We start from the raw sequence: 21,027 nt of genomic DNA on the forward strand, positions 1-21,027 counted from the left end.
CTGGTGGCTGGAACAACACAAGCCTTCAGCTTGGCCCTAGGCAGCCCATCTTCTTGACCTGGCTGCCCACTCTGACTGGCCCCTTGTGCTGTGGACACCTGGAACCCTGCCAGACCTTGCTTTTGGAATTACACCTGTCCTTGGACTGCTCCACTGCGTTGAACCCCAGCTTCTCCCCAAGACCCTGCTTGGACTGCCCAGAGACCCCACTGGGGCTGATATTCTCCTGGCCTTAGCCAGCCCACAACCGCATGGCTGGCCAGGGGCCAAAATGTGACTTAGCCTAGACAGAAGAGATATACTTCAACAGTGAGGGCTGAGCGAGAATTTCATTCCATTGTGGGTTGTTTTTTTTACAGATTTACCTAATTAGGTAAATTTTTTTACCTCGAGCCTTTCAGTGAGCTGAGGCAGAGCTCCAAAATCTGCATTTTTGCAAGCTTCCCAATGAAACATATATTTGAGCAAAGCATGCCCAAAAAGCATTTCACCAATGTGAGTATCCGGGGGGGGGGGGGGGATAAAAATGCGCACAAAGATTGTGTACATTAATGCAGGCATTACAAAAACGTGTACACAAAAGTACAAATTTCCATACAGCTTTAGAAAAAAATAATCACAAGCTTGTGCAGAAATAGGACAGAATGAGCTTGACCTCAAAACACTGATAATCCTGGCGAGACTGAGGTCTGTCCATCCCTATTTAGACTGGTAACACAGACCAGTGATATTTAAATTTGCCTATTCTGCACAATTCTTTCTGGTTTTTAAATATGTGGGGGCAGTGCAGGGAGGGTTTTTTATGCTCAGTCCTAATTAATAGGAAGAACTACCTGGTGTAATAAGGGGGCTGCTTCATTTAGCTGCATATATAATATACACACATTAAAGATGATATATAAAAACTTTTGCAGCACACCGTAAAAGAAAATGTGTGAAGTGACGTGTACCTCCCTGACCTGCACCTTCTACTTTGACCCCACATAGGAACTGGTGGGTACCTGGAAGGACACTGTCAACGGGAGTGGGGTCTTTACAAGCCACCCACAACACACACGCCACCCAAAAGTCTGTGGTTGATTCTTCTGACCTGGAAAGTTCCTCCAACTTGGACTTGGCATAATCCAAGCTGTTCCTCTCCACATGCTCATGGGGCGTGTGGGCCAACAGCTCATGCAACGTCAAGATGTACCTGGGAATCTGGGTTAAGACACAAGAGAGAATGGAACTAAGAGACCAGATTGGTGCAACACATACATGCAGACAAATCGTCTAAGAACTGGAAACAGCAGAAAGAGATGATCTGCATCTTCCAGGCAATTTTATGTATTTATTTCAGCCCTTTCTATACTGCCCTTCAGTTCAAAATTTCCAGGGCTGTTAACCCTAATTAATAAAAAGAATACTTCAACAGATCTCCCTCTTCGATGCAAGCTTCTTTGCAGACGGGAAAATGACCTGGGCCTCTGTTGCTTGAGAGGCGACTCCCTCTCCTGCACATGGCATCCTGTTTGCCCCCTGCAAGGACACCTCACCTGAAACATTGGATAGGTCAGGAAGGTCTCCAGTGTCCGCTCCTCACAGTCAGGCTTTGCCTCATAGTGCTTCAGCAGCTTATCAAAATCCCGGTTCTGTTTGCAGTGGGCCAGAATCTGCAGGCTGTATTGGTGGTTCCGGACAAATTCCTGGTAGATGTTGAGCATCGGCAGTAGGATGTCAAACAGGTCAGCTGCAAGAAACAAGGGATGGTGAGAAGCAGCTGCTTGCAGTTGGAATCTGCCCCTGTGGACTTGGACATGGAGCTAAGTGGAGGGCTGAGTAAGGTAATGTGGACTAAATGGTGGTTCCTGCCGTGGAGGAGGAGCCCCACCCCCTGCATGGGCATACCAGTCCGCCAAATGGGGAGCTGCCAACAGCCGCTGCCCATCGAGTCAATGTGGTGGCAGGCTGAGCATCAAATAAGACTGCTGAGCAGGCTACAACTTCTATTCCGCCTGCCATTTTCTCCCCATCTTTTGCTTAAAGATGTCAATTTGGGTCAATTAGGATCAGGACTGTGGCTCATGGGGAGGTTGGGTTAACCCTTTCCACCAAGCTAGAGCCTTGATGCCCAGGAAGGATAGCAGCTTTGGGGGGCGATTTTGGCTGAGACCACAATGAGGATGGAAAGGATGAAAAGCCAGCGATTCCCACAAGGCCCTTGTGGCACCATGGAATGGCGAGGTGCAACAGGCCATCAACCCAATCGCTCCTGATGCCCTCTTCAGCGCTGTGGAGGTCAGATGCCCCTCTGGGTTACCAAGGAGCTCCAGACAATGAAACAGGTAGGAAGACGGCTGGAGCACAAGTGGTGTAAGAGCAAGCGCACAAAGAATGCAAAATCATGCCTGCTGCATGGTGGCGAAGGCGGCAAAGAAGGCTTACTTTGCTGCTTCCATCGTATCCTCGAGTCGCTGTCCAGCTGAGCTTTTCCAAGTGGTTTAGGGTTGCTTTCATTCCAGTGAACAGAATACTGCAGCCCCCAGAGGCTCACCATGATGAGTTTGCAAAACACTTCAAGGACAAAAATGGCTCACCTTCATGCTGACTTGAATGTTACTATTGATACAGTGTCTGCTGAAGTGTCCAGTGCGTCATCTTGTCCTGTTTTGTGGAATCAATTTTTGAAGCCTGAGGATGTGGACACGACACTTGCATCTGTGTGGCCCACCACATGCTCTCTCAACCTTTGCCCATCATCGTGGCTTGTTCGAGCTAGCCATGGATTGGATGGATGGATCAGGGGAGTGGTGAATGCATCAGTGCATCATGGAATGGTCCCTATGGTCTGGAAGGAGGTGGAAAAGCCCACTTCTGAAAAACCCTCCCTGGATCCAGAGATCTATACTTACTACCATTCAGGCACAAATACCCCTGTTCCTGAGCAAGGTGCCCAAAAGGGTGGTGGTGATCTAGCTGCAGGCATTATTGGATGAAATCTTGATCTATTCCAGGTTAGGCCCAGGTCTGGTTTCAGGATGGAATCAGCCTTGGTTGCCCTGATGGATGACCTTCTTTGGGAGAGGGGCAGTGTGACTCTGCTACTTACTCTTGATCTCTCAACAGCTTTTGATGCCATTGGCCATGGTAACCTTCAGGACTGTCTCCATGGGTTAGGGGCTGGAGGCCCCCGTTGATGGCAGTTCAGCCCTTACTTAGACGGCCCGTTCCAGACTGGGTGGCTGAGCCATGGCTCCTTGGCAGCTGAACTGTGGAGAGCCAAAGGGTGCTGTTTTGTCCCCAGTATTGCTCAGCATCTACATGAAGCCACTGGGAGCAGTCTTCAGGGGATTTAGGGCCAGCTGTCAAAAGTATACTGATGTCGCCCAACTCGATTTCTCTGAGTGGGGAGAGGATGTGCACATTCTGAACCAGTGCCTGGGTGCAGTTATGGGATGGATGAAGCCCAAGAAAGTGACGCTGAATCCTGATAAGACAGAGACCCTGCAGGTGGGTAGTTCCCTGATCCAGGCAGGTGGGTAGTTCCCTGATCCAGGTGCTCGCTTGCCCTGGATGAGGTTGCACTCCCTCTGAAGAGACAGGTATGTAGTTTGGGGGTACTCCAGGATCCACCTTGTTGCTGGAGGCCTGGGAGACCTCAGTGGTTCAGAACACCCATTACCATCTTCGGTTGGTGTGACAACTACGCCCATTCCTGGATAGGGATAGCTTCGCCACTGTGGTTCATGGCCTGGTAACTTCATGACCAGAATGCTGCAATGCACTCCACGTGGGCTGCCTTTGTGCCCGGTCTGGAAGCTGGAGCTGGTGCGGAACGCAGCAGCCAGCCACCCAGCCATGTTCGCGTAACACTTGTGTGAAAAGAACTGCGCCGGCTGCCTATTAGCTGCCAAGCCACGTTCATGGCTGTGTTATTGACATTCGGTGTCCTAAATAACTTGTGACCAGGGTGCCTAGCAGACCACCTTCCCTCCTATATGCCCAGGCACCCTTTCAGACCGTCAGAGGAGGCTGGAGCGCCCTCTCCCGCAGAGTTCCGAGGGGCAGGAAATATGGCAGGCTTAAGCCCCTCCTGCGTGGACACTTGCTCGGCCTCCTGCAGCTTGTGGTTAACTGCAGCTGCTATCTGCTGCTCCATCTTACTGTTCTGCGAATTCTTTTTATCGTTATTGTAGTTGAAATTGTTTTTAGTAGTGTATTTTAAATAGTGTTTTTTAATATTTATATGTAAACCGCTTGGAGATTTTATTATATTAAGTGGTATATAAGTATTTTTAATAAAGAATAACAAAGTAAACCCCCTTCCCCCTTGTGCCACATTCCCAATCCTGCATGGCTCCTACTGAAAGACAGAATGTGTTTCATGTAACCTGAAATTAAGAACTGATCCGGGGTCCTGAACTGGGATTTCTGACAGCGGGACGCAAGAGACAGACTCCTTGTGTCGTCTTGCCAGAGGAGGGAGATGCTGGCTGGCACTCAACTGGAGCTCAGTGCCATTATTGCACAAAGCTGCTGCACAGCAGCTCCTGGCACAGCAGGAATCAGGTGAGACTCAGCACCTCGGGGCTCCTCCTGGTCATCCGAAGCGCCTGGCGTGGCCGGCTCTTCAGTCTCAGCTGCTCTCAGGTGGGACCTGTTTTCAGCTGGCCTCCTGACTGCCCGCCTTCCCTCTGGGACTATGGCAGCAGATATGATTCCCCATTCTGCCGCTGCTGCAGGAGCAGCAGCATGATGATGAGAGAAATCGTGCTGTCTTCCATGCAACTTCTAATGGCACAGGAAGCCTCACCTGGATACTGCTGGCCAGGACTTGCACATCTCTTGTCCAGTCCCTGCTGGAGGTTACGTGGACTTCATGGAAGCAGCTCGGCACTGCCAGGAGAAGCCTCATGGTTTCTTTGTTTTTCCTGAGCCACCCACATTAACATCTTGCATACTGATAGCAAACTTATTCCCTGAGTGTGGATCCTTACGTGGCCCAAACAGCACCATTAGTGGTGTAGTGGTAAATTTTGAAGTGCAGGCACTCAGCATGAGGGTCCTCACAGCGACGCTCCCAAGGAGAGTCCCAAAATTCACAAAGCCATATCAATGAACAAGTTCTAGTAGCTTTCATCCGCCCAAGGAGCAGGTCTTTACTAAAGCTAATGGGTCTCAATTGCCCCTTCAGGACCAGGCCACCCCAAATACTTTGCATGACAACAGGGAACAATATATTGCTGCTGGGAAAATTCATTTCCTCTCAGCTACTGTGAGGTTTGCAGCGCAGCACAGAGGGAAGAGGGAATCTGGGGTGGGGGGTCGCAGACGACATCAGCGTACCAGCCCATTAAAAAAGTCCCTGTGAGCCCCCCTGGCTCTACTCCAGTACTGAGCTCCACGCGCTCACACAAGGGACTCACTGGCAGGCTTGGGAGAAACCCAAAGTTGGCAGGAGTACAAAAAATCTTTAGGGGAAACAAAACCAAGGGGGTTCTCTCTGCTGTCACAATAGCCAATCAGTATTGAGCATGCTCATTGGGCATGGAATGCTGACTGCTGGGTGGGGGTTACGGGAAATGGGGTGAGGGAGGTAGAATGTAATGGAGTAAAGGGCAGGGCTGGCTGGCAGGCAACCTGAGCAGGAGCACCCTACATGTACTGCACCCTTTTACTGCAGTTCCCACTTGTGCAAACACTCACCCAGCACCAAGGTTGGCCAGCTGGAGATGCGTGCTTTCAGGCCCTGGTAAAAGATCTGGTGTAAAAACATGATTGTCTCACTGAAAGAGAAACAAACAAACAAGGCCAATAAGACGGAAATGGAAAACTCGGGAATCCCTGGCTTGGGGGGCAGTGCCAGGGCTCACACATTACATGCAGAAGGTCCAGGGTCAACCTCTAGCTGGGATGTTGCCAGCCACTTCAAAAAATCATGGCTCAGGCCCTAAGGACAAACATCTGCATGAACGTTACATACACACACGCACACATGTATGTATGCATGCAAATTTAGAAATAACTATTAGAATTTATTTACATTCCACAGAATGCAAAAACAGCCAATTAGTTTCCCATCCAAATCACCCAAAGAAAATCCGTTGTTGAATTAATTTGTACCCCACCTCCAGGTCATCCCAAGTCAGTAGTTCCTTGTCTATAATTAATTTGCGATGGCAACTTTCCCACTAAAATGGAGTTTAAAAAAAACTGACAGAGCATTAATCCAAAAGCAAGCCAAGGGCACAACCAATTAATTTCCCAGTTCCTACCCAGATCCTGCTCCAAAATGTGATCAATTCCCCTTCAGTTAATTATCCCATTAATCAATCATCATTAACTCCTTAAATTCCATTCAAAAAATTCTCCCCCACTCATTTCTCTCCCCCCCCCCACGGCAGCCATGTGACCTACGCTCCAGAGGACAGTGCTCTACTGTTCAAGCCCGCTTTGAAGATAAGCTACCGTAAGAAACCAGGAAGCAGGGCCCAGCAGACTGAGTGGGCACACAGGGCACACGGTGGTAGTCTTCCCCGCTCTGGTGACATGGATTGCATTTCTATTTAAATTACATAAATTATTTCTTAATTTGCATCTATGCCTATAAATTAGCATATGGAATTTTATGCAAACTGTGTCCTCTTTCGTCCTCTTCTCTCGGAGGGAGCATCCAATGTGCGAGGAATCTGCAGGAATCTGCAAAGGGGCTCATGCAGCGATTTCTGGCAAAACCAAATTTCCTCCGGAACTGTGCTGTACTTGAAGACCTGCTTCCTGAATGTGGCAGATATTGCCGTACACAGGGGCGTCAGCACATGGGGGAAAACATTGTGCATGTGCATGCATACACACGTGACAGAGGCACTTTCCAATTTCTCTCTTCCTCTCTTTTCCCTGGAGAAAGTCACCCCTACCTCCTGCACTAGGCTGAGAAGAAAAGCTTCCATGAGCACATATGGGAAGTTTTTTTCTCTTCACTAAGCTTACTTGCCACACTGGGGAAGGGGGGATTTTGGGGGTGCAGCAAAAGGCGAGGGGAGGGTTAACTCTTCCCTCCCCAGCTGTGATCCCCCTGAAAAGCACCCCCTGCATGGCAACTAAGCTTAGAAAAAAAAACCTTCCATTGGCAACGATGGACACTCAGGGCTCTGGGAAATAGAGTCACGGCTTGGGCTCCTATGGGCAGGACCGAGCAATGCCTCAGATCCCTGGCAGCATCTCCAGGGAGAACTGGGAAAGCATTTTGCCTGAAAGCCTGGAGAGCCATTGCTGCCAGTCAGTGTCAATAACACTGGGCTAGGTGCACGAAGGGCCTGGCTCAGCCTAAGGCATATTCCCACGCAAATATGGTTTGCAAATAGGGTTCATTTGCCCTATTTGCCCAAAGGGCTGGATGTGCCTGATCTCGTCTGATCTTGGCAGCTGAGCAGGGTCAGCCCTGGTTAGAACTTGGATGGGAGACCACCTGGGAATCAGGCTTCCTGCATTGAGCAGGGGGTTGGACTCGATGGTCTTGTAGGCCCCTTCCAACCCTATGATTCTATGATACTATTTTCATAGGGCTCTTAAAGTTGATGGAGCAAAAATCCAATAATGCCCGTTGCTAACAAACTTTTCATTACAAAAGAATGAAGTCTCTCCCCACCACTCAGTTCTGTGTACCTGATATTGTAGGCCAAAGGAAAATGATCCCCAAATGACAACAGTTTGGGGCACAATCAGCTGGGCAAAGGGGCTCCAGAAAGACTTAAGCAAACAAATTAGCCAACTCGATTCCTTAGTAGTAGTAGTAGTAGTAGTAGTAGTAGTAGTAGTAGATGATTATCACAGAGAGTGGAAATCTGCTCTCCACTTGTTTGAGACCATACCTATCATTTTATGGTCTGGTTTGTATTTTCGATCATTTTGACATTGTCTTCTCCCTCTGTGTAGGATCAGATGAACATTTTTTTCCACCAATATGAGGCTGGTTGTGTGCTGGACACTTTCAAATCCTGTAGTTTCTGTTTAATTTCCAATGCATGATTACAGAAGCCCACATGTGTTAAGGGAAAAAATTGTTTGAATGCTCTCTCATTTCTGTATCTCTTGTATACCTCCTTTCAATTGCCAGCTGTTGCCCAAACTGCCACATGCCATCCTCAGGCACACCAACCTCACCCTTTGCCCATTGGCTGCTGCCACTGGTTCCCCTTTCATTATTTTGGCAAAGTGCCCTGGAGCCCTTCTGCATGAATTATCTCTGACCCCTCTCACAGCACTTCAGTGCCCTCCTTAATTAATTCTACTCTTTCAAGGGGCTTCATTCTTAAAGCTCCACTTAATATCACAAAAGGCTCCCCTTCTTTGGAAGTCAGATTTGCCCGTCTGCTGGGATCTCGGTATAATTACATAAATTGTGTAATTTATACAACTTGTGTAATGAAGTGCCCCATGATATCCTGATGAGCAACTTGCTCAAAGTGGGCTAGATGAAACAACGATCCGGTGGATCCACAGTTGGCTACAGAATCGGACTCAAAGAGGGCTTATCAATGGGACCTTCTCAAACTGGGGAGAGGTCACGAGCGGGGTACCGCAGGGCTCAGTCCTGGGCCCAGTGCTCTTCAACATTTTTATTAATGACCTGGAGGAGGAGGTGCAGGGCATGCTGATCAAATTTGCAGATGACACAAAATTGGGCGGGATAGCTAATACTTTGGAAGACAGAAACAAAATTCAAAGTGATCTGGATAGACTGGAGCGCTGGGCAGAAAACAGAATGACATTTAATAGGGATAAATGCCAAATTCTGCACCTAGGAAAAAGAAACCAAATGCACAGTTACAAGATGGGGGATACTTGGCTTAAGAATACTACAAGCGAGAAGGCTGCATTAATAGAAGTACAGCTTCCAAATCCCGTGAAGTACTAGTCCCCCACTACTCAGTACTGGTTAGACCTCATCTTGAGTACTCTGTCCTATTCTGGGCACCGCACTTTAAGAAGGATGCAGACAAACCGGAGAGGGTTCAGAGGAGGGCAACAAAGATGATCAGGGGACTGGAAACAAAGCCCTATGAAGAGAGACTGAAGGAACTGGGCCTGTTTAGCCTTGAGAAGAGAAGACTGAGGGGAGATAGGATAGCGCTCTTCAAGTACTTGAAAGGTTATCAGAGAGGAAGGCCAGGATCTCTTCTCCATCATCCCAGAGTGTAGGACATGGAATCATGGGCTCAAGTGACAGGAAGCCAGATTCCGGCTGAACATCAGGAAAAACGTCCTGACTGTTACAACAATACGACAATGGAACCAATCTCCTAGGGAGGTGGTGGGCTCTCTCACACTAGAGGCATTCAAGACGAGGCTGGACAGCCATCTGTCAGAGATGCTTTGACTTAGATTCCTGCACTGAGCAGGAGGTTGGACTTGATGGTCTTATAGGCCCCTACCAACCCTACTATTCTATGATTCTATGAAATTTAAGCTAGGAAGTCCAGGATTCCAGTTCAGCAGGAGAAAAACTTGGTTTAAATCCTGATTTTCATAATTTCTTTTTCAGGAAAGATTCCAAATAACCTCAGCAGTTCTCCTTTGGTTGAGACACTTATGTGTCTTTTTGATAAGCATCCAGCTACACGCTTATGGAAAACAAGCCCAAAGATTTCTTAGAGCTGTACTAATTCCCTGCAGTTGATACAGTATCCCCACCATCTTCATTTCTTGCCCCCCCTAAAAAAAACATGCCATTGAAACATCTCAGCTTTCCCCAGGAAGGTGCAGTTGGGTGATAGTCATGGTGGAGATCAATCTGTCATCTCTGCTTCTTCTTCATTGCCTTTGCTAGTATTTGATTATATGAATTCTAATGGCATTGTGGTTTGTTTTTGTAATGCTTCCTTTCTTCCACCCACTTTCACATTTAAGGCACAGAAGGTAATATATTACAGAAAGACTAAAACGAGAAGACAAATCAACTCTGGGCTTCTCTATACGAGGATTTTATTGTGCACTAGTGATTGGTCACTCATGGAAATTTGTGGGTCCTTTACACGACGTCGTCAACCTCCAGGACCTCTCCCGTACTTTTTGACCAATATCATGGCTTTTCCCTTAAGGGGGAAAATGTGGCATTAAATCTGAGAAGTGCGATATTGCTGCATGTAGCGCACAATCACGCTATACCACAGTGCCATTTACTGGCCGTTTAATGAAACATATAGAACTTGCAGTCAAAGGACCCCCTCCCCAAGCAGGGGGAAGCACGTCTAAAGAAGCCAATCTTGATATTGCAAAGAATCTGGAAGTAGAAGTCTCAATAAAGCTGCAGGATAAAAGCATGGTGTAAAGAAGCCCTCTACACTATGTCCCTCCCTGAGGCAACAACTCATTCTTTGTAAACCTTCTGAACCAGGATATGCTGGCCACTCTTGGCTTCCTTCAGTCATATGAGCCAGGTGGTCTTACAACACAGAGGGGTGGGTAAGAAATTCACTCTGAGGGCTTTTAAAAATGGATTTACCAGATCTGCACCTCCTGGAGCCACACACAATTTGCAGCCAGAAATCAGTACATGTCTGGGTTTGCAATGTATTCCACAAGAAAAAAAAGGGTTCAACAACATGTGCATATTTGGAAAATGTGCATGGAAAACACATCCATTTCTAAAATGCACACAAATACATACAGATTTTTTTCCCCCTGTTAAAAAAATATCTGCAGGGAACTGGCATGGAATGGACTTGGAGGGGGGAAAAGGAGGAAGCCCATGGAAACTGACTTGACATATCCCCCCATATCCTCACTGCACACCTACACAACTCAAAACACCAATGCCAAGGGGGCCAGGCACATGTTCAAGTGTGCTTTGGCCATGCAGAATTGTCTTCATATAAAGAGGGGGCCAGTGAAAGCAGACTGATGGGCCTTTCATTTGTTCTTGGACATCATAGTCCCTGCTGCAGCACTGGGCAGTGGAAGAATCAGGCAGACAGGAGATATTTGAACAGCACACCTGAAAAAAGCATTTCTGCTGCCCACTCATACTCACTAGCGCATCATGTCCTCTTGAAGGGAAGGAATTGTTCAATTCCAGCCACAGAGCAGCTCCTTGTGGGGTTGCTGGGATGTATGGACTGTTGTTCCTTAGCAGGATGCATGGAAATGAGGATCACAGTCATACAATTGTCCTGCCTTGTGGAAAGGGAGTAATAATGAACAGTGCTGTTGTATTTTCGGTTATGTCATTTATGGAAGACAATTAGATGTTCTTCAAGTCAAGAAGATTTGGGGGTTGGACTCGATGGTCTTACAGGTGCTTTCCAACCCTCCTATTCTACGATTCTATACTATTCTATGAAGATGGTTCAGAAGCAAATTCCACTGGGTGTCACCACAGAGTGAAGGGAGGCCATCAACTCCTAGAATGTGGGGTTTTCCTTATTGTTGCTTTTAGCTGAGCACCACAAGGTACAGGACTGTTGCAGAGCATGATCCAGCTCAAAGAAATTTGGCCTGGGCAGTAGGACCGACCAGCCATTCCAGCTCCTGAACCCGCGGTTCCATTCCTGCCCTAAACGAGGCCACTGTCTGTCTGTTTTCATAATACCTTGCTCTGAGCATCAGATGCTTTCATGAGTGGTCAGCCAAATAGGGTGTGGAGTAAGCGGCAAAACCTGTTTGTCACAGGATGCCAGGCATGGCACCTGCTCCTGATGGAATGATCAAAAGCATCAGTAGTTACAACAACAGAAACAGTCTGGGGTGGGGTTGGGGGGAGAAGGGTTTCAGTAACAGGGGAGGTGACTGCATTTGGTAACAGAAGAAACACTGGTGCATGGATTTGGGGCTCAGAGTACTCAGCCCAGCTGTTCATGGCACAGTTAGCACAGGGCTCCATTTTTCTAACTGATTTGAACGGGAAGACAACCAATGACTTCCATTCAGTGGAAACAAAGCCCACCTCAGGTACAGCACAGCTTTGGAGGGAATTCCTTCAGCCAGAAATGTGGCAATCACATTTGCATGTGGCAGTTCCCCCTTTGGTTCCTTGCAGAATCCTTGCACATGGGATGCTCAGTCTTGGAAGGAGGTGGGGAATCCTGCACGTGGTGGCTCCTTTGCCTGGCCACATGCCTGATGCCAGCATCCCTCAAGTACATTGTGCAGCAAGCATCTCTGCCCTCGGGCCAAGCACCCTGCCATGTAGGCTGCCATTGTTTGTGGCACTGTGCATGCGTCTCGAACCCAGGACTCCAGCAGCCAGTCTCTCTGGTGCATTACCTCCTGCACACCCAGCAGTCTGGTTCCTTGGCATGACTGACAGATTAAGCTCTGAATAGTGTCAGATGACCCCTCCTTGGCACCTTACATCAAGAAGCACAAATAACCTATCTAGAAATACAATCAAGACCAATCCGACACCCTTTTATTTATGTGTTGTGCCATCCTGAAGTGTGATAATCATCACTTCCCAAACAGGAGTGGAAGGGCTGCAGCTTCTCTCTCCTCTCCACTGCTCTCAGTACCTAAAGAAGGAGCTCCCTGTCTGGAATACCTGGATCCAAATATGACTGCACGTTTACATCATCACATCTCCTCCAAAAGGAAACTTGTCTGAATCCAAGAAGTGAAGGACATTGCAAGCTTGACTGAGTCATAAAGATTCGGTCCTGGTGAAGCTGCCGGAAGTACAAAACAGCACAGCAAATCAGAGCAGCGGGGTGTCTCCATGAGCGATTTACTGCAAGGTTGCTGCATTCGGAGGTCGTTCGGGGCATGTGACGTCATTACCATCTCGCAGCCACCCCAGAGTTTTGCGCTGAAAAGCTGGTTCTTCTGAGATCACTTTTAGTCCAATTGTTTTCCTTAATACCGCTTGTCTGCACTTCTGTTGTGGTGTGCACCACCCTCCGCATTTACTCCAGCGTGATTTCCCTGCTCAAGGTCATGTCTTTCACCTGGCCGTGACCTCACTGACCCCAGTCAAGGGGCGTTTCCCCCGTGTTTTCCCCGCCTGTGTTTCCCCGATGTTTCTGCCATTTCATGGCTGGCTGTCAGAGTTCTGAGCTACCTCATGGCATTTACTTCAAATGCCTACCACTAAACTCTGGTGGCCATCCCTGCAAAGGTGTGCTCCAGGCAGCCTCCAACTTTTTTTTTAAAAGTAAAGAATTAAAGTGAAATAGCGTTTTTCCCGGCAGTACCTACACCTCCTATCTCACTATCTCGCATCTGCCAGCAATTTCTATACCCCCTAACTTGCTATTTCACTGTTTCGCTATCTCACTATCGCACAATAGTGAGATAGTGAGATGGGAGTATAGGAATTGCTGGCAAATACGAGATAGTGAGATGGGGACAGGGCTTGCTAATGCGGTTTTAAAGGGAAAGAAATAAAAAAAAAGTGGACTCGGGCATAGGGGAAGCCGGTGTCTCCTCAGAAGTAACACCCATTGTGGTCAATGAGGCTTGTTCCCTAAATATCGATGCTGCGTTTCTTTACTGTTTGCTTTGTTGCTATAAGGAAGTAATTAAAGCGAAGCTTTGCTCCACTGCATTACAGGAGCTTTAGGGGAAGGAGACGGGGGTAGAGCCTGGACGGGGGCGGGCAAGCCTTTCTTATAGATTGAGCAGCCCCTGTCAGTCTGATGACATTCACTCTGCCCCCGCCCCACCCGGAAGTATATTCTTGTGAAGCAACTTAGAATGGTGAGGTGCACTCGTTCGTGGAACTTTGAGCGGACCGAAGCCAGTTCCTTGAAAAATCCAGGTAAGCCACCATTGTTGCTTCTTCCATGGTCATGGAGACACCCCCCAGGCCTCAAACAAAATGAAACCACTACTGCTAAACATACTCAACATGCTAGTGTTTTTATACACGAAAAGGGTCAGGCTAAAAGGGAAGTTATTTGGCTCCACCTGGCTTCTAGGTGACATTCCTCCCCCCCCCCCGCCTTGTGACTCCTGCTTGCACCCAAGGCTCTCATCCAGAGCCCTTGCTATTGCACCTACTAGCTGCTTTAAAACATGACAAGGCCAAATTAACCTATAGCTTGCAACTTTTTTTGTGGGTGAACCCCTGCCATTGCTATTCCAACACCCATTCTCAATGGCCTGTGGATCATTCTACTAGACTCATTCCTTTCAGGAGGCAAGAGTGTTGTTTGAATGTCTCAATAAAAACAGAACTGCTGAGGTTATTTGGGATATTTCCTACAAAAGAAATGATGAAAATCAGGATTTAAACCAAGTTTTTCTCCTGCTGAACTAGAATCTTGGACTTCCTAGCTTAAATTTCATAGAATCATAGAATAGTAGGGTTGGAAGGGACCTATAAGACCATTGAGTCCAACCCCCTGCTCAATGCAGGAATCTAAGTCAAAGCATCCCCGACAGATGGCTGTCCAGCCTCGTCTTGAATGCCTCCAGTGTGGGAGAGCCCACCACCTCCCTAGGAGATTGGTTCCACTGTTGTATTGCTCTAACAGTCAGGACATTTTTACTGATGTTCAGCCAGAATCTGGCTTCCTGTAACTTGAGCCCATGATTCCGTGTCCTGCACTCTGGGATGATTGGGAAGAGATCCTGGCCTTCCTCTCTGGGACAACCTTTCAAGGACTTGAAGAGCACTATCATATCTCCCCTCAGTCTTCTCTTCAATCTCTCTTCATAGGGCTTTGTTTCCAGTCCCCTGATCATCTTTGTTGCCCTCCTCTGGACCCCCTCCAGTTTGTCTGTATTCTTCTTAAAGTGTGGTGCCCAGAACTGGACACAGTACTCCAGATGAGGCCTAACCAGTGCTGAGTAGAGGGGAAGTAGTACTTCACGGGATTTAGAAGCTATATTTCTATTAATACACCCAAAAATAGCATTTGCCTTTTTTGCAGCCACATCACATTGTCGGCTCATATTCAGCATGTGATCTACCACAATTCCAAGATCCTTCTCACTTGTAGTAATGTTGAGCCTAGTATCCCCCATCTTGTAACTGTGCATTTGATTTCTTTTTCCAGAATTTGGCATTTATCCCTATTAAATGTCATTCTGTTGTTTTCAGCCCAGCGCTCCACCCTATCAAGATCACTTTGCATTTTGTTTCTGTCTTCCAGGGTATTAGCTATCCTGCCCAATGATTCTATATCCTGTATCCTTGTATGCTCCCCAACAGACAGTTATGCATCAGGTGAAGATATTCCTAACATTGAGCTGATGCCATCAGGGACATTGCACCTGCTACCCTGCTCTCTGTTGAGTTACTGTGCACAGCGGTCCTGCTGGGTCACTGGTTGGCAACCCCGCACGTCTTTTCCTTCAGGATCTCCTTCATCACAGATGCTGTTCAATAGAGGCTTTGACTTTGCTACAGGTATTGTTTTGTGATTGCTAGGGAGTGGTAGGTAGAGGTCCCTTTCCCCCACCCCCACCCCAGTAGGGTCTGGCTTCAGCTGGCCTTAGGATGGGACTTGGGGGCCAGGCAGACAGCTTGATGGGCTTGGGGAGGAACTGGAAGGATAATGCCACATGATGTGCCCCTTTGCTGTCTGCTGCTGTGGCAGAGTGGTTAGGGAGCTGCTTTGTGGTGTCTGGTTCAAATCCCAGGTTCAAATCCCAGGTTCTCCCTTTCTTTAGCCCCTGGCAGGCCTGATTTTTTTATTGATGTGCAGAAGGAGAGTAGGGCGGGGGGGGGGGCTACACAGTGTTTCAAAGTGTTTCATGCATCAGAAAGCATGGCATTATTTTTGTGGAAACTGTAAGCAAAAGGTATTATGCTAATATGGACTTCAGAATTTTTGTATGGCTAACATAGCTACTTTTGCTCCCCACCCCCCAACACACATTTTTTTGTTAACACCTTAACTCTTCTCTTAACTCTTCTCAGTTTTTTCCATTGTGGAATATCAAGTAGTTTTTCTTGGGTCGAACATAGCCAGTCTCACACTCACCTGTTTAGAAAAATGCTGCTGACATCGTCATGGGTGATGGGAGGCCTCTTGGAGCTGGCCGCCATCCTCAGCGGGCGCAGGAAGTTGTTGACCAGAATGTGCAGCTGCTGGACATATTCTGCCTCAGCTTCCAACATGCTGAAGACCACCTGATTTCTCTTCCGCATGCTGTCAGCGTGAGGTGAGCGAATGTAGTCTTGGATGATGGTCTTCCATTTCCTCCTGCATAACCAGCCCCGTAAAAAGCTCTGGACCTATTTACAGAGGAGAGGTTCTTAAGATGACTGTGCATAGCAAAGCAGCCAAGCCATGCCGACTCAAATGCACATGTAAGCGGGTACCTTGAGATACAGGCAGCTCCTTCAGCTCGCACAAGGCATCAGTGTGGTATTTCGTCAAATGCATTCTAGCTTTGCAATGGGCTTCCTCAGCTGCATTTTTATGGATTGAAACAGGTCCCCCATCCCGTCCATGGCAGTTCCATTTGCACAGGAAGTTCCACTTCCACTGCAAATTTCCCCTTAAAGGCGACATTGCACATGTTCGTTGCCTCTGTGCTGACATACACAAAGGGACATATTAAATTGCACAACTGCAAGGCTGAAATCTGCTCAAGGGCCAAGGGCGAAAATCTGCTTCAGTGGCTGGGTCTATAGGAAACAATAGTCTGTATCTGGGCATGAGCTAACTCCCTTTCCCTCTCTGCTGGAGAGCCACCCACAACCAGCCTCCACATAAACCTTGGAGGAAAGAGAAACACTTCTAGAGCAGACTGCATAATGCTCAGGTAGGTGAGATCATGAATCCTGGAAATGTAAACACAGTAATTCTACATGTTAGCACTTGTACCTATGCACACCAGTCCCACTGTCAGCGTCCATATTCACCAGCCTGCATGCACTAATGTGCACATGCACCAAACAGCATGCTTGAAAACTAGCTCAGACATATGAATAAAGCCTATACTGTGCCAATCATTGGTCTGTCCAGCCCAGTATTCTCTACCTGGGGTGCTTTCAGATGGAGGGGACTTCACATTAACAATCCAAAGGCCTTGTGCAGCTATTTTGTGTTTTCTCCTTAATCACAGAATCATAGAATAGTAGCGTTGGAAGGGGCCTATAAGACCATTGAGTGCAACCCCCTGCTCAATGCAGGAATCCAAGTCAGAGCATCCCCGACAGGTGGCTGTCCAGCCTCGTCTTGAAGGCCTCCAGTGTGGGAGAGCCCACCACCTCCCTAGGTAATTGGTTCCATTGTCGTATTGCTCTTACAGTCAGGACGTTTTTCCTGATGTTCAGCTGGAATCTGGCTTCCTGTCACTTGAGCCCATGATTCCGTGTCCTGCACTCTGGGATGATCAAGAAGAGATCCTGGCTTTCCTCTCTGTGACAACCTTTCAAGTACTCAAAGAGCACTATCCTATCTCCCCTCAGTCTTCTCTTCTCAAGGCTAAACAGGCCCAGTTCTTGAAGTCTCTCTTCATAAGGCTTTGTTTTCAGTCCCCTGATCATCTTTGTTGCCCTCCTCTGAACCCTCTCCAGCTTGTCTGCATCCTTCTTAAAGTGTGGTGCCCAGAACTGGACACAGTACTCCAGATGAGGCCTAACCAATGCTGAGTAGAGGGGAACTAGTACTTCACGGGTTTTCGAAGCGATGCTTCTATGAATTCAGCCAAAAAGAGCATTTGCCTTTTTTGCAGCCACATCACATTGCTGGCTCATATTCAGCTTGTGATCAACAACAATTCCAAGATCCTTCTCGCTTGTAGTGTGGTTGAGCCATGTATCCCCCATCTTGTAACTCTGCATTTGGTTTCTTTTCCCTAGGTGCAGAACTTTGCATTTATCCCTATTAAATGTCATTCTGTTGTTTTCTGCCCAGTGCTCCAGTCTATCCAGATCACTTTGAATTTTGTTTCTGTCTTCCAAAGTATTAGCTATCCCGCCCATTTGTGTCATCTGCAAATCTGATCAGCATTCCCTGCACCTCCTCCTCCAAGTCATTAATAAAAACATTGAAGAGCACTGGGCCCAGGACTGAGCCCTGTGGTACCCCGCTCGTTACCTCTCCCCAGTTTGAGAAGATCCCATTGATAAGCTTGAGAAGATCCCATTGATTTGAGTCCAATTCTGTAGCCAACTGTGGATCCACCAGATCGTTGTTTCATCTAGCCCACTTTGAGCTAGTTTGCTCATCAGGATATCATGACGCACTTTGTCGAAAGCTTTGCTGAAGTCGAGGTATATTATGTCCACAGCATTCCCACAGTCCACAAGGGAGGTAACCTGATCAAAAAATGAGATCAGATTCGTCTGGCAGGATTTCTTCTTGACAAATCCATGTTTGCTTCAAGTAATCACTGCATTGTTTTCAAGGTGCTTACAGATGGATTGCTTTATCATCTGCTCCAGAATTTTCCCAGGGATTGATGTCAGACTGATCTGTAGTTCCCAGGTTCTTCCTTTTTACCCTTTTTGAAGATGGGGACAACATTAGCCCTCCTCCAGTCATCTGGCACTTCACCCATCCTCCATGATTTCTCAAAGATAATAGACAGCGGTTCTGAGGGTTCTTCTGCCAGTTCCTTTATTACTCTAGGGTGCAGTTCATCTGGCCCTGGAGATTTGAACTCATTCAAAGTAATTAGGTGTTCCTTGACCATATGCCTTTCACTCTCAAGCTGCAACCCTGCCCCTTCAGCCTGTACTTCGCCTTTGCCAGGGGGGTCATAGACCCTCTTTTGGGAGAAGACTGAGCCAAAGTAGGAATTGAGCACCTCTGCCTTTTCTTTGTCATGTTATCATTTTGCCATCCTTATTTAATAGCTGAACCACCATTTCTTTCCTCTGTCTTTTACTATGCACACAGTTCAAGAAAGCCTTTTTGTTGCTTTTAGCATCCCTCGCTGACCTCAGCTCGTTCTCAGCTTTAGCCTTCCTGACGCCATCCCTGCAATTCTGTGCTACCTGCCTGTACTCTTCCTTGGTAGCTTGGCCTTCTTTCCACTTCCTATATGTGTCCTTTTTTGTTTTCAGGTCATCCTTAAGCTTTTTGTGAAGCCACATTGGCTTCTTTTGTTGTCTTCCACCTTTTCTTCTTGTTGGAATTGTTTATAATTGTGCCTTGAGAATTTCCTTTTTTAAAAACTCCCACCCATCTTGGACTCCTTTTCTCATTAGAGTCGCTTACTTAGCATTGTTCAGAGTTTATTAAAGTTGGCTTTCCTAAAATCCAGGGTAAGCGTTTGGCTACGCTTGGCTTTTGCTTCATTTCAAACCAAGAACTCAAATTTAACAAGGGCGCTTTCCCCCAGAGTTCCTGTAACTGCTATTTACCCACCAAGTCATCTCTGTCGGTAGGATCAAGTCAAGGATAGCTGATCCTCTAGTTCCTACCTCTACTTTTTGTAGGAGGAAGTTATCCGCCACACAAGTCAGGAATTTCCTGGAGGGGCCATGTTTTGCAGAATTTGTCTCCCAACAAATATCAGGGAAATTGAAGTCCCCCATTACTACTACATCATGCCTCCTTGAAACATTGGCTATTTGCTTTTCAAAAGTTTCATCCTCATCTTCTCCTCGATTGGGTGGCCAGTAGTAGACTCCAACCACCAGGTTCCTTTTATTCTTTGCTCCATTTATTTTAATCCAGATGCTCTCGATGGGGCTACCAAGCCCATCCTCCTGTATTTCTGTGCAGAATTTTTAACATATAGTGCAACCCCACCTCCCTTTCGGTTCCTCCTGTTCTTTTTGAACAAGTTATATCCTTCAATTGCTGTATTCCAGTCATGGGAGTCATCCCACCAAGTCTCAGTTACACCTATCAAGTCATAATTTCCCTCCTGCATTAAGAGTTCATGTTCATTCTGTTTGTTTCCCATACTCTGGGCATTAGTATATAGACATCGAAGACCATGTGCTTCATGGTCTGGCTTTCTTCCTACATGTTTCTGAATACTATTATTGGGCGCTATTAGAGCTGTTCTCTCCATTGCGGTGCATGAGCCTTTGTCCATTGTTACCCCCAACTTTATGTCTCTCTCCCCCGTAGGATTCAGTTTAAAGCCCTCCTGATGAAGTTCTTCATGCTGTGGCCAAACACATTCTTCCCAGCCGTTGTGAGGTGCAGCCCGTCCCTTGCCAACAGTCCATCTTCCAGGAAGTATAGCCCGTGGTCCCAGAATCCAAATCTCTCTCGTCAGCACCACCTTCGTAGCCAGTCATTCACCCGGAGTATTTTTCTTTCCTTTTCTATTTATTTATTTATTACATTTATATCCCGCCTTTTTTCCTCCAAGGAACTCAAGGTGGCGTACATAACCCTCCTCCTCCTCCATTTTATCCTCACAACAACAACCCTGTGAGGTAGGTTGGGCTGAGAGTCTGTGACTGGCCCAAAGTCACCCAGTGAGCTTCCATGGCCGAGTGGGGACTAGAACCCGGATCTCCCGACTCCCAGTCCAGCACTCTAGCCACTACACCATGCTGGCTCTCTATTCTATCCCTCTTCTAACTACTGGAAGGATGGATGAGAAAACTATATGGGCTCCAAAGTTCTTGAGTTTCCTCCCCAAAGCTTCAAAGTCTGATGTACTTTCTTCATAGCTCCGCTTGGTGGTATCATTTGTTCCCACAAGGATGAGAAGAAAGGGATACCTGTTAGTGGGCTTTATGAATGCAGGCAACCTTTCAGTCACATCTCTAATCCATCCTCCTGGAAGACAACATACCTGGCGAGTCCATGGGCCTTTGCGACATACCTGGGTTTCAATCCCACACAGCAAGGAGTCTCTCACTACTACTACTCTTCTCTTCTTGTAGCTGTAGGCCTGGGTTTCATCGCGTCTGCTTGGCCGAGCTTCAGCCTCTTGCTCACTCTCATGCAGGTTCCCCTGTAATTCTTCCTCTGCAGGCTGTCCTCCAGTCTCCTCCTCAAGTACCTGGAAGCGGTTTCATAGCTCCACTGCTTCCACTGGTGCAGAGTGGCATCTAGTTCTTCTGCTCCTGTCACCCTTTCCCATGGAGTATCCTCTACTGCATTTTTCCTCACCTCAGCATTTTCCACTTCTGCCTCAGCTTGCTGTTGCTCTTCTAACTTCTGTTCTTCGCTTTGCTGC

At 47.4% G+C, this 21,027-nt stretch overlaps 1 protein-coding gene across 1 annotated transcript in view; it reads right to left on the minus strand.

Annotated features, from left to right (window-relative positions):
• Window positions 1–21,027, minus strand: part of RASGRF1 (Ras protein specific guanine nucleotide releasing factor 1) — an 87,112-nt gene that overhangs the window by 37,838 nt on the left and 28,247 nt on the right. Inside the window, exons 3-6 of the mRNA XM_084817690.1 lie at window positions 15,906–16,159; window positions 5,686–5,765; window positions 1,536–1,729; window positions 1,091–1,200 (exon numbers count right to left, since the gene is read on the minus strand). Coding sequence (XP_084673816.1) covers window positions 1,091–1,200; window positions 1,536–1,729; window positions 5,686–5,765; window positions 15,906–16,159 — 638 coding nt within the window. The remainder of the gene's footprint in view (window positions 1–1,090; window positions 1,201–1,535; window positions 1,730–5,685; window positions 5,766–15,905; window positions 16,160–21,027) is intronic.

This window comes from Heloderma suspectum, chromosome 11, assembly GCF_057233095.1.
Source record: "Heloderma suspectum isolate Gila_16-S chromosome 11, 16-S_ref, whole genome shotgun sequence".
NCBI classification, from domain to species: Eukaryota; Metazoa; Chordata; class Lepidosauria; order Squamata; family Helodermatidae; genus Heloderma; species Heloderma suspectum.